A 14,548-nucleotide genomic window follows, 5' to 3' on the forward strand; every position below is an offset into this window, starting at 1 on the left:
AGATGTCACATCCAAACAGCCTTTCCATATTAGATACCACATTTGGACTTTTTGCAGAAACAGGAAACAGGCAGATACTGGGAGTAAGGACCCTAATCTATGACATAACACTATTCTTTCTCGATGATTGAGTGTGACACTTCTCCTCCCTTGTCACTGCAGAGTATATCCCCGGAGAATCAATCACCCAGCAAATATCCAAGAAAATGCACTATAGATATCTCTACTCTTACAACTAAATGTAGCTATATTAAAACATCTAGAATCAAATGGTCACTATTAACATAACTGGATATGGAGTACACCTAAGAATTAGACTCTAACTCTCATTGTAATACTGTCTATAAAAGCTGTATTCCCACTCTGAGGCTTTGACTTTACTTAACTGCGTCAAATCCAACTAGGACAATAACATGTAGCTTTGCTATAATAGGCATATACATACACACATATGCATATATATAACACATATAATATATAGCACATATTATAACATGTACTATATAATAAATATTAGGCATATATGTGTGTATATATGCATATAATTTTTCTGCTGTACACACATTTCTGTCCAAGCAGTACAATATTTTACCAAATCCATATAAAATCAAAGTTTGAATATATAGCTAACTATTATATTAAAATAAAGTTTTCATATTTTATAGGCTTGAATCAAAGGAGCCATTCCTGTCTGTTGGGTAAGTACACATCTAAATATTTTAATTATTGTTATTTTAGTTTAAATTAAAAGGGACTGCATAAATGACATTTCTATTCCCCTAGTATCATATTAACAGTCATAATTTGTCACTTCACCAAAAAAAAAATAACTTTTTCCATATGGAACAATCCTGACATTTTGTGACATCATACATTCAGCTAACTGATGAATAATGAGCCTTCCGTCTCCTATGAAGTTGTCCAAGTGTCTTAGTTGGGATTTCTATTATTACGAAGGGACACCATGACCAATACAACACTTATAAAGGAAAAAATTAATTGGGGCTGGCTTACAGTTTCAGAGGTTTAGTTTATTATCATCATGGAGGATGGCATATGGGCATACATGGTGCTTGAGAAGGAACATCTTGTTCCACGGGCAACAGGAGCAACTGTGCATCACACTGAATGCAGCCTGAGCAAAGGAGACCTGAAAGCTCATCACCACAGTGACAAAATTCCTCCAACAATGCCATACCTATTCCAAAAACGCAACTCCTAATATTGCCACTCCATATAGGGGCCATTTTCTTCCAAACCCCTACAGTTAGTTATAATGAGTATTTTGATCATCCATGAAAGAGCAACTCAGACTGATTTTGAAAATTCCTCTAAACTAGAGATTTGACATTCTTATTCTTTCTACCCATTATGTACTATTTCTTTGAAATCTGTTCTACTCAATGTTTCTCCTTCCCCATTCTGAGGTTCTCTCTATATTCTTCACAACTTCTGTATACTGGGCTTTCATTTTCTCACTCACATCCCCAGCCTCTGTGACTTACAGAGATGAGAAGTCCTAAGGCAGATAAATAAAAGGTAATACTTACCCTCTGGTGAGATATTGTTTTAGTGATGCTGTATGTCCCAATAATAATATAATGTTGGCAAACAAAAGCATATACCATTCCCAGATTGTTAGTACTAAAAATGAATCATGTTTATTTTGTCTGATGTGTTAAATAACCATTTACTGTTATATACAAATATCCTATGAAAGAACTTCACATGATCAGCATTGTGGTGAATGTATTAAAAGGCTGAAAACTAGTGTTATGTCATATTTTATTAGAAGAAAATTCTTACTCTGCAGCTTGTATGCTAACTGATCATTCTCATGTAATGAGGATAGCCTTCAAAATACTCAGATCAACTATTTTTATCACTCTGTTCACAATTGTAGAGTATTCCTATTATCTACTGAACAATGTGGTTACCAATTCTCTTTCACTCATCAGTGCTTTTCAGTGTGTCTTTCACCACTTGAAAATCACAATAATTATTAAGGAAGGTGAATATGAAACATATGGTTTTAATGGAGAATTTCATGAAAAATGGAAGTTTGAATTGGTCTGATGATGAAAAATCATGACAGAATACTTTTGTCCTGCTTTGATCATCACCCCTATTGTTAAAATCTCTAACCCCAAAGAAATCTCATTTGAATTCATACTTTTCTGCCCTCTAGTCAAGAGTGATGAAATAGCTTTGCTTCATGCCTCACTTAATAATGTTTCTTTGCAGCCTTTTCTGTTCTCATTACTTTAGATGGATCCCTCTTTTTCACTGTATACTGTTCTTAAACAAAGGCTGATTCTAAGTAGTCTTTGTTTTAAGTTTATCAAGACTTTAGTGCTCAACATTTCAGCAAGGAGACTAAACTACTCAAAATAAGCACAATGTAAAAATAAGGAAATACTCAAGTTGGGAATATTGGCATGACACTAACAATGTATTGATGGTTTCTGCATACCTTTTAAAAACAAAAGATTTCTTCTGACGGCATATTGTTATTTACAGATGAATGTCTCCATTTCCCTATGAGATATTTATTTTTAATAATATTTCCCTAAAGTATAGATGTATCTTTCTCTTTCCTCTGTTTAATAACCTCTTATGAACAAAAAATACTTATGAACTCAGCAGACACCAGGAACTTTGAAAAACATATGTTTGATTTATGAATTAATACTTAATCACACAATGAAATAAATAAATGCATCTGTACAGTTCATATATTAATTGAAACATGGGAAGCAATGTTACATTTGCTTTCAGTATGTTACATTTCAAAATGTTACTTTGCTTTCAATAAAACCCATGTGAATTATGTTAGCTTAAAAGCATTCTAAATATTGCATGTTTTTGTCCATCATCCATCAATATATAAAAGCATCTGTCAATATGTATTCATAAAAGTATCCTTGGCTTTCATTGTCTGTAATAGCTGCTGCATTCATTTAGACAATTTCTTAAAGCCTCATGCATCAAGCTTTCATATAAAAACTGGAGATTAAACAAGATATTTTGAATTAAACACTGAGAACTATTCTTGACTCATAAGAATTGTTTAAAAATGTCAACTTTTCTGACAGTTCTTCAGGGTATATGACCAGTTTGCTTAAACACTCAGTCAGGTGTCATTGCAACTTCTTTGAGTCACATGTAGAAGCCAAAATAAATAAATAAATAAAAGATACATATATATATATATATATATATATATATATACACACACACATAATATGGAAATAATATAAATTCATATTATTACTCATATGTAGATATGACTTTAGATAAAAACATATTAACATTATTACTTATCTCACTTTCTTTGCAAGATAAGTAACTGTTTTTTAAAACATTTTTGAAATATTAAATTTCAGAAAAATTAGTTAAACTTGGTTTTCCGATGCTTTGCTTTGTAAGACATTAAATAAATAGTGATTGTAGAAAAGAAATGGAGAAAACAAAAGTCAACTTTGCTTTTAGAACAATAAGAACAAAATGGTTTTCTACAGGTCTAAGAAAAAACTTATTTAAACATAGTCTTGCCTTTAAAAAACCTTTCCATGCTCTTCTAATGTAACACAAATGTAAGAGGAAGCGTCAATCTTGGTACATGAAGTTTGAGGTTCACACTGTAGGCATAGAATGATCTTTCTGGAAAATCCATACATTTTCCTCAGGTGCCAAACACTGTGACTGTTGACACTTGGAGATGCTCCTTGCAAAATGGTCCCTAACTATTTGCAATCTTGATACTGAATTTAGATATTCAGTATACTTCAGCTGTTATAAGAACTCTGTTAAACCTTGAAATTCTTATTGAGTTCAAGAATTTTTATACTGTTCCAAGTTTCATAGACAACCTTAGTCTACAGGTATTATACATCATGACACTATTGGATCTGTGTTTTACAGGTCACAATGCTGTGAATAGATTTCCTTGATCTGAGTGCCATATTGGCATTTCGTAGATAACTAACCTCGAAAACTGGTTAGCTATTCGTGAATCTGTTTTTCAGCTTATGGTAATCTATAATCAATATGGTTATGATCATTACGTCTCCCTCATATTATTAAGACAATATTTGACAAAGAGTGAACAAGAAATGAATACCAATTTCTATTAACATTTTGTGAAATGATCAATGAAGTCATAAGTCTTTCCCAAAGAAGTAAGTTTTACTGAATCATAGTAATTCTAAATGATAAAATCCAAGTGTCTGAATATTATAGAAGGACAGTGATAATAGTGAGTAATGGAAGAGAGGTTCCCAAAGAATGAAATCAGCAAGACTTTTTTATTGGCTGCTTATGATATGGATAGTCTCCAAAAAATACAGCTGAGAAAATTTAAAACAGTGACATAAAGAGATGAAGACAAACCCTGAACAAATATATCAGTTGTATGCAAAGCATATATTATCATTTTCAACTTTTATAATAGAAATACAGACAGTGGAAAATTATTTTGATTTCCAGTTTTCATTAAGGATCAGAAAAATGTAAAGGTAGAATTGTACAAATGTGTGCTAATCATTTAAGAGTTGAGAAGTTTTTTTTAACTTTGGCATTGCAAACTTAAAACCATTGAGCAGAAAATTAGAAAAACTTCCAAGATACAAATGAAATTTATATTCATGTTTAAGGAAAGAAATCTTTTAGTATTTTTATGTGAAGAATGACTTTCCTTGGAGAAAACATTGGGCATGTGGCAGGAAAGAGGTTACTGAGCCAAGCCCAGCATTTAATAGTAAGATTAAGATTCACAGAAAGACAGGAGAAACCAAAGACTGGCAAAATTTATAGCAAAAGACTGAAGTTTTCAGTTAGTAGGTGAAATGAACCCATTTTAGTGTGCATGGCCATGGGCTTGCCTTTTGATTACAGCTTAAGAATAACATTGTCTAAAGGAGGTCATCATAAGATCACTTAAAACTAACTACAGTACTTTGGACATATGAGAGAAAATATAAGATAGAAATGAACAACATAACAATGAAAAGTGCCTGTTGTAATCATGTTCTTTCAGAGCATCAGAACAGACAAGTGTCAGAATGGTAGTTTGTTTCTCTGTTGCCCTGCATTGGGCCATGTTGACAATCTAAGCTATAATCCAGCTGCACTATAGATACTGAGAGAAGGTTAATAAAATATTGCCCTTAATATTTAAACATAACCATCTGGAATCACTGATGGGCAACTTAGTGCTTGTCTTTTGATAGTGTAAATGTAATTTTCTATACCTCTCCAAGGAAAACAGGAATAAAGAGATAAAGCCAATTTTCTTCTTCTACAAATCCATTTTTGTTGTTTTATAGACTCAAACAACACTACCACAAAATTAATGATTTCTTTAGCAACTGCACTTGCCTCATTTTTTCCCCAGGCCCCAGGCTACTTCTCTAGAGAGCACACAAAGCTCCGACAAAGCTATTTCTGCCATATAAAGTTCTGATGTTCCAACTGTAATTTTAATTTATTAACCTGCTACTGAGCGAAATGCTATAAAAAACAGCATTTGAAAACTTAAACCCATCATTTATTTCTCCAACTGTCAATGACACTCTTCTGTATTTGTCAAAATCATTTAAACTGCACCATGATGGCATATAAAATATTATCAGTAAATTGGTAATCAATCATGTGTGTGTACATTGTGACAGTAGTGTCTTGAAAACATGGGCCCTGGGACCCACTTTAAAGTTGCAGGAACTCATTACTCTTTAGTAATAAAACACAGTAGAAGCATCTTAAAGAATCTTCTTCAGTCTCCACAAAATAAAAAATGTTGTAGGATATACAGAAGTTGATTGTGAGTGAAATGGCTTTTATTTCTTTCATAAAATTTTCTCCTCTGGGAAAAAGAAATAATTGCAAATTATAGCAGAAAGGAATATAGTTACATGGAGAGAGGAAAATGTATAGGATCATTAAACAGATTTGTTTAAGTTCTTTTTGTAAAGAAAACAGTGGTGTACTACTTTATAACCACTGATATTTCAAAAACAGTATTATCAGCACTGTGACTACTGTCTAATTTGTTCATATAATAAAATTTCACATTAACTCAAATTTCACAATCCATATTTGAGGATAGCTATTATTGCATAGCATACAAAAATTCTCTCTCACAAAAATTGGCATGAGAATGTAGTTCATCATTGAAGAAAGAGAGACAGAGAGAGAGAAAAAAGAGAGAGAGAGACAGAGAGAGAGAGAGAGAGAGAGAGAGAGAGACAGAGACAGAGACAGAGACAGAGACAGAGAAATAGTCTACATCCATGAAGATATAGATCTGCTGCTAGTGGACATGGAGCCTATCCTGGGGCTTCTGCTATTTTTATTTCATCAATCTCAAGACATGGCCTTTTTAGTACTGCAAATAACATTTTCATAGTACAGAAATAACTTTTGTTTCAAACAGATTTTATACTGAAATCTGCAAAACAAGTTAGCTATCCTAGGATAATTGATAACAGTTAAATAATTAGCCAGAGCCAGTGATTACATGTGCTTTAAGAACTTCTTATGACATACACATACACAAAGGGAACTTAGGGGATAACAGTCATCAACTATGTTTTGGCAGTTTCTCACTACGGTAGATATTAAAATAGACTGTTACAGATTCATAGGAATCTTGTTCTCTTGGATAAATGTTTTTCTAGATCTCATTCAAAACATGTCATCAGGTACTGCATGCCACATTCAACTCTATAGTATGACTGTGGGTTAATGCACCAGTGGACAACTCTTGATTACAATTTCCCCTTAACATTAATGAGAAGAATGTAAAGGATGATAATACATTTTTTCCAGATCCTGGCTAAATTATCATATCATGAAGGCTAAAGTATTCCAATGAAGTGTGTTATAACTCACTTAGATACTAAAAATCTTAAAAAACCCTTTAAAAGTGAACCATTCTAGGGAGGCAATTTAAAGGAAATCTGTAAATCATGAGCCTTTGATTGTCCATGTTAGTCTCAGCAGAGCTGAGGCAGGCTAAGCACTAGAGCTACTAAAGGAAGGCTGCTAAGTACAGATAAGGGAGGGCTCCGTAAAACAAGCAACCATTCCTGCTTTTGTTTCTCAAGCTGTCATCATTGGGTTTAAAGCTCAAGAGAAAACATGCAATAATATTGTTAGCCTTTGTGGAGGGGACTTTATCTAATTTCATTAAGGTCAACACTTTATTGTTTTATGGGTACTGAGTATGTGAAAATGTTATGTTATGATAATAGTGGCTGCTGACACAAATCCAGGAGACAGGAATTATTTTCATCCATATTGTGAACAACTGAATGCAAAGCTCTTACTACAGGAGAATTTATTGGACATTGTACATGTTTATATTAACAACATCAGAAGAATGATGGTAAAATATATTTAGATACGTACCTACTATGTTTTCCTTTTCTGTAGTTTGGACAACATTCATAATTATTTAACACATAAATCTCCAAAGTACAAAACATGGTTTGAAAATTAGAAGTGGTTAATTTGATATTATTTCATTCTCTAATTCTATGTCATTGTGTGCTCGTGTGTGTGTATGTGTATATACATAGGTGTTATATGTGTGGATATATATTTTAACATGTGCATGTTGTCGAGCTCATGCCTGTGGGTACCCACTCATGTGAATATGTGCACGTGAAGGTTTAGGTTAATGTCTAGATCATGCTCCATTGCTCTTTTATATTTTTTCACTGAGTTAAGGTAAATCCAGAGTTCACCAAGTGGGCTAGTCTTGTCAGCTAACTTGATCTATGAATCCCTTTTCTCTGATTTCCTGTGGCTGGCATTACAGGTAGGCTGTCATGCATATGAGGAACTTAATGGTGTTTTGAAAGGTTTTGGAATATTTGAACATTTGCATAACAAGCACCTCATTTTATTTTAATTTAATGTTATTGACAGGATTTTGTTCTTAATTTCAAAATACCAGTGCAGTTATGTGTAAATGACATTTTTTTGCCAAGTCTTCTGTAGTTATATTGGTTAAATTGATGAAAACTTGGGAAAGCCTACATATAGACAGTTTTATCAAAAGTTGAACACTTTATTAATAAAAGACATATGTCCATGAGCAGGAGCAGCTTTAGCAGTGAGTTTCATAGTAAATACAGAACTATTGGTACAAAGAATTGGGTTTTTATGTCACATAATAGGGTCATTAAGGATTATTTGCAAAGTATCAGCCTTGGGTCTCATTTATGTAACATAGGCTTTCTCATGCATGCTATGTTATATGTAGCTTTACATACAACATCATCTAATAAGTGTCCCATTAGCATCTTACTCCTTACCCAAGGATGTTCATTCTATTATTAGAATAAACTACAAGTCACTTGAAGACATAACGGTGCCTGTACTGGTGGCAAAAGAGACTTTCTCAAGATTTCCTATTTGCCATCTTGCTAACTTCATATGCTAATTTCATAAAACTTTTCTAATTAGGATCTTCAGGACTTCATTCTCTGATTTAGATTCCTGTTTCAATAAGGTATTACTTAGTAACTCCTGAAAGAAACCTGCTGAAGAGTTGTGGAACTGCTATTGGTCACAAAGCCAGTCACATTTATTCTCTTTCCTGGAGACAGTCAGTAGTAACAATTGTCTGGTCAAAAGGAGCATAAGAAATATTGAATGGAAACTGAGTGCAAACAAACAAACATGACCATATGAAGGAAAGTGTTGACGGCATTTCAGCTTATTTTCACACTTCTCTTCTTTTCAACCTCTTGTTTGTCTACCTTTACCTCCTTTCCTCCTTTTCCCTTACTCCTTTCTACCCACCCTTTTTCTATTTTCATTTCTCTCCTTTTCTAAGCTTTCTTCTATTTCAATTTGTTTTGTTCTTACCCACTGTTCTTCCATTCCCTTTGCTTCTGCATCACTCTTTCTTAATCTTTGTCTTTGGAGTTGCTTTCAACAAAGAAAAATTTTTTAATTTCACCATTAAAAAGAAATATAGACATATATGTACATATGTGTGTATGTATGTAAAGCATTTGTTAATTACTGGAAGCCATAATGATTCGTAGCACTTCAACTTAACCTCTGGTTCATAGTCAAATGCTACGAAACAACAAGAAGAGCAACCAAACCAAACCAAAACAAACAAACAAGCAAAGAAACAAGCAAACAAAAACCATAAATCCCAAAAGCAAAACATTCAAAAAAAATTAGATCAAGAATGTAACTGGCCTGGTGAAAGTAAAGATTGTCAAAAAGATATGTGTCCCTCCCATTGGCTGTCAGGCCATTAAATCAATGGTTCAGAGGAATAGGCATTTTCTCAAAATAATCTTAGTTGGGGAAGAAAAGGGCCAACTTGTTACAGAGGAAAAATCTGCTTAGCAAATGACCTTACATGTAGTTCTGATACTTTTCATACTCTCTTTTAAGAGAGACTGGGGAATTTAGGTGATGGCTGTCAGACCAAGCACTTACCTCAGAATGAAACATACATAAAAGCCAGGCATGTTTACTAGGGCCTCTAAGGTCTCATGATCAGGGCTTTAATCTAAAGTCTCTGGTGACCAGATGAAAATCCTCTCTTGGGAACAATAGGTTAGTCTTCTTTGAGAAGTCTAACAATCCCCATAGACATACAGACAGTTTGATCATACCAATGTAGCCCTAAAATGTTATCATACTAAGCTCCCTTGAGACCATAGTCAACAAGCCTAGAATATGTGTACATTATAAGCATACACACACACACACACACACACACACACACACGTACCAGAATTCCCCAACTAGGTTTTTGTGTTCTTACTCTGTAATATTACCAAAGTATAAAACCATCCAACACTGATACATCCAAACATAGAGGAAATGGCCTCAAAGGGAGTCAGAACTATATGGAAATAGAGGTTATAAAGGAATTATCAAATAAACGTGAAATAAAATAACTTTAAATGAAATCTAAATCAATAATACTAGAAATAGGAGGGTTTATCACATCTACATTTTATAACACATTGTAATTGCAGAAAAAGGGAAACCCTTTTTAAAATTAAAACTCCACAGGGGAAGACAGTCTAGCAAAAGTTTATGTAAGTTTCTGGAGCAGAAAATATTAAGTTAATTTGCTAAGTGCCAGAAGTTACACTGATGCCTCACATTCTAATCACCATCCTGTTTTAAATTACGTTATATTTACTGAATAAACCCTTCGTAATAGCCATAAATAGCATAGAATATTTCAGAGTAACTCGAACAAGTGGAAGACCTGTATGACAAGAACTTTAAATCTTTGAAGAAAAGAATTGAAGAAGACACCAGAAAATGGAAAGATCTCCCATGCTCTTGGGTAGGTAGAATTAACATAGTAAAAATGGCAATCTCACCAAAAACAGACAGAAGGACCAATGGAACAGAATCAAAGACCTGGATATCAATCTACATAGCTGTGAACACCTGAAAAAGGAAAAGAAACAAAAATTATAAAATGGGGAAAAAAAGTAAATTCAACAAATGGTGCTGGCTTAACTGGATATCAACATATAGATGAATAAAAATAGATCCATATCTATCACCATACACAAAACTCAAGTCCAAATGGATCAAAGACCTCAACATAAAGACAACCACACTGAAACTCACAGAAAAGGAAATGGGAAGTTCATTTCAATGCATTGGTACAGGAGAATACTTTCAAAATATAAACCCAGTAGCACAAACACTGAGAGAAACAATTAATAAATGTGACCTGAAACTGAAAAGCTTCTGTAAAGCAAAGGATATGGTCAACAAGACTGGTGTGTGATGTCCTTCTGTCTATGTGTTGCTTTTATTGTTTAACGAATAAAGAACTGCATTAAGCCTATGGAAGGGAAGAACAGAACTAGGTGGAGAAAGCTAGGCTGTATGCTGGGAGAAAGAAAAGCAGAGTCAGAGAGATGCCATGTAGCCCTGCCAAAGACAAATGCCAGAACTTCAGCTGGTAAGCTACAGCCACATGGAGATACAAAGATTAATAGAAATGGGTTAAAATAAGATGCAAGAGTTAACCAGTAAGAAGCTAGAGCTAATGGGCCAAGCAGTGATTTAATTAATACAGTTTCTGGGTGGCTGGGAAAAACAAGCAGCCTTCTTATTACACAAAACAAAACAGCAGTCAACAGAATGGGAAAAGATCTTCACCAACCAAAAAATCTACAAAGAGCTCAAGAAATTGGTCATCAAAAGAACAAACAATTCAATAAAAAAAACAATAAACAAAATAAAACCAAAACAGAGTAAATACCTAAAAGGAGAACTCTCAACAGAGGAATCTAAAATGGCTGAAAGACACTTAAGGAAATGCTCAATATCCTTAGCCATTGGAGAAATGTGAATAAAAACAACTCTGAGCCGGGCAGTGGTGGCACACGCCTTTAATCCCAGCACTCGGGAGGCAGAGGCAGGTGGATCTCTGTGAGTTCGAGACCAGCCTGGTCTACAAGAGCTAGTTCCAGGACAGGCTCCAAAACCACAGAGAAACCCTGTCTCGAAAAAAAAAAACAAAAAAAAACAAAACAAAACAAAAAAAAAAAAACAACTCTGAGATTCCACCTTACACCTGTAAGAATGGCCAAGATCAAAAACACTGATGATAACTTATGCTGGTAAGGATGTGGGATAAAAAGAACACTCCTGCACTGCTGGTGGGAGTGCAAACTGATACAGCTCCTTTGTATATCAGTATGGTGATTGCTCAAAAAAAAATTAGGAAACAACCTTTCTCAAGACACAGCAATACCACTTTTGGGTATATAGCCAAAGGATGCTCAAAAATACACAAGGACATGTGCTCAACTATGTTTATAGCAGCTTGTGTGTCATAGACAGAACTTGGAAACAACCTAAATGCCCCTCAACTGAAAAATGGATAAGGAAAATGTGGTACATTTACACAATGTAGTACTACACAGCAGAAAAAAATATGACAGCTTGAAATTTGCAAAAAAAATAGATGGATTAAAAAATAACATTTTAAGTGAGGTAACCCAGACCCAGAAAGACAAATATCATATGTACTCACTCATAAGTGGCTTTTAGACATAAAACAAAGAAAACCAGCCTAAGAGAGAGTCATACAGGATCTACTCTGATGTAGGTGGGTCTTCTGTTTGTTTTGATTTCATTGGTTAAATAAACTGCCTTGGCTCTTTGATAGGACAGAAAATTAGGTAGGTGGAGTAAACAGAACAGAATACTGGGAAGAAGGGAAGTGAGTCAGACGCCAAGCTTCTCCTCTTTGAGACAGATGCAGGTTAAGATCTTTCCCGGTAAGCCGCCGCCGCCACCTCATGGTGCTACACAGATTACTAAATATGGGTTAAAGAAAGATGTGAGAATTAGCCAATAAGAGGCTGAAACTAATGAGCCGGGCAGTGTTTAAATGAATAGTTTCCGTGTAATTACTTCGGGTAAAGCTAGCCGTAGCCCTCTGCTTCTATCACTACACTAATCTACATGGGAAGAAGTAAAAGACAAGGCACCTGAGTAAATTTGGAGCATGGGAACCATGGGAGTGGTAGAAGCAGAGGGGAGAGGAATGGAGGGAAACAGAGGAAATGTATGTATAGCTCAAAAAAATCAATTAAAAAATAAAGGAAATTTTAGAAAGAAAAAAATTTAAAATTTTACCATCACAATTATTTTCCTGGAAGACTTAAAAAGTTTATATTTTAACATGTGCAGATAACAAACAAATGAAAGCATTTTTTTGGAAAATAAAGTTAAGTTATATACACAAAATAATCAAATTAGAAAGCATATTACAAAGAATATTACTTGGAGGAAGGTCATTGGTTAATTAAATAAAGAAGCTTCTTGCCCTGATAGGTTAAAACATAGGTGGGAGGAGTAAACAGAACAGAACGCTGGGAGGAAGAGGAAGTGAGCTCAGACTGGACAGCTCTCCTCTCGGGGGCAGGAGCCTCAGAGAGACACGATGCTCCACTCTTGCGGGCAGAGGCGAGAGCTCTGCTCTCTGAGGCACGCGATGAAGCTCCGACCCAGGATGGGCATAGGCTAGAATCTCCCTGGTAAGCCACCTTGTGGGCTACAACAGACTATAAGAAATGGACTAGTCCAGGTGCGAGAATTAGCCTAGAAGAGGCTAGATAGAAATGGGCCAACCAGTGTTTAAAAGAATACAGTGTCCGTGTAACTATTTCGGGTAAAGCTAGCTGGGTGGTGGGATACAGCCCACAGCTCCTATTACTACAATTACTTAGCTTGTGAAATAACATGGACAACTTCAAACTGAATAAAACTGGTGGAAGTACAAACAAAAGAAAGAAAGATATGAAGATATGTTGCTAATGCAGTACTTTAAGTATATATTCTATTTGACAAATACCTAATCAACAACTTCATATCCATGTTCCAAGAAGAGCATGGGGCTTTTTTCTGCAAGCCTCTCTGTTCACAATACTTTGTGAGCTAGTTAATATATAACTTTTCTCTGTTCTCTCTCTGAAGAAACACATTGTTGACTCCCTAAAATTGAATTCATGACTAATACAATTCATGCTTAAATTAAACTCATCAGATGCATGCTTTTCCTTCTTATATCAACCCCTTTGCTCTTAAAAAGACCAGAGCCATAGAACACTATACTTTGGACCATTTTAAAGCACAAAATTGCCTTCAAAGTGCACACACCTGTAAACAAACAAAACCCATGTGTATGAAATAGACAACTAGGGATATGTATACACTAGGAGAACTAAAACAGGAGGAAAATGTAGCACTGTGGAAGCAATAATGTATTATTCACAAAGGAAAAATATAACACAAGAATAGTATGTTCAGAAATGCCATTTTCTCATTTTAAGGGAATTTTCTCTTTAGCATGGGCTACTGTTTTTAGTAGTGCTATATCTTAGCACCACTTTACTTTGACTTTATTACAAGAAATATCACTTACTTTTTAAAAATTACCAGTGATATCTGTTGTATAATCATATTTCCCTCTTTATATTTTTTCTATGTGCCTGATTGTGTGGATCTGTCTTCAGACATGAACCTGACATTAATTTCCTTTCTCTGGCTTCCTTTAAGTTATTAGATTGGTCTCTTTTTCTAAGAAAGAGCTGAATTCTTAGTTTTTATTTGCTTCTCTAAGACAAGGGCAGCAAAAGCTATCACTGTCTTCTTTATTTTTTATTTATTTATATATTAAAAATTTCCACCTCCTCCCATTTCCCTTCCACTCCTCCTCCCCTCTCCCTCTCCAGTCCTAAGAGAAGTCAGGGTGCCCTGCCCTGTGGGCAGTCCAAGGTCCTCCCTCTTCCATCCAGGTATAGGAAGGTGAGCATCCAAAGAAACTAGGCTCCCAAAAAGCCAGTACATGCAGTAGAATCAAAACACAGTGCCATTATCATTGGCTTCTCAGTCAGCCCTCAACGACCGGCACGTTCAGAGAGAGGTTCCTATCTGATCACAGGCTCATTCAGTCCCAGTCCAGCTGGCCTTGGTAAACTCCCATTAGATCAGTCACACTGTCTTAGTGGGTGGGTGCATCCCTCGC

At 34.9% G+C, this 14,548-nt stretch overlaps 1 protein-coding gene across 8 annotated transcripts in view; it reads left to right on the top strand.

Moving 5' to 3' along the window:
- Ralyl (RALY RNA binding protein like) overlaps window positions 1–14,548 on the top strand; it is a 781,615-nt gene that overhangs the window by 640,729 nt on the left and 126,338 nt on the right. For all 8 annotated transcript variants that reach the window (XM_005361821.2, XM_005361822.2, XM_026786636.1 and 5 more), the window contains one exon: window positions 666–698. In XM_005361821.2, coding sequence (XP_005361878.1) covers window positions 666–698 — 33 coding nt within the window. The remainder of the gene's footprint in view (window positions 1–665; window positions 699–14,548) is intronic.

This window comes from Microtus ochrogaster, linkage group LG5, assembly GCF_000317375.1.
Source record: "Microtus ochrogaster isolate Prairie Vole_2 linkage group LG5, MicOch1.0, whole genome shotgun sequence".
Taxonomy (NCBI): Eukaryota; Metazoa; Chordata; class Mammalia; order Rodentia; family Cricetidae; genus Microtus; species Microtus ochrogaster.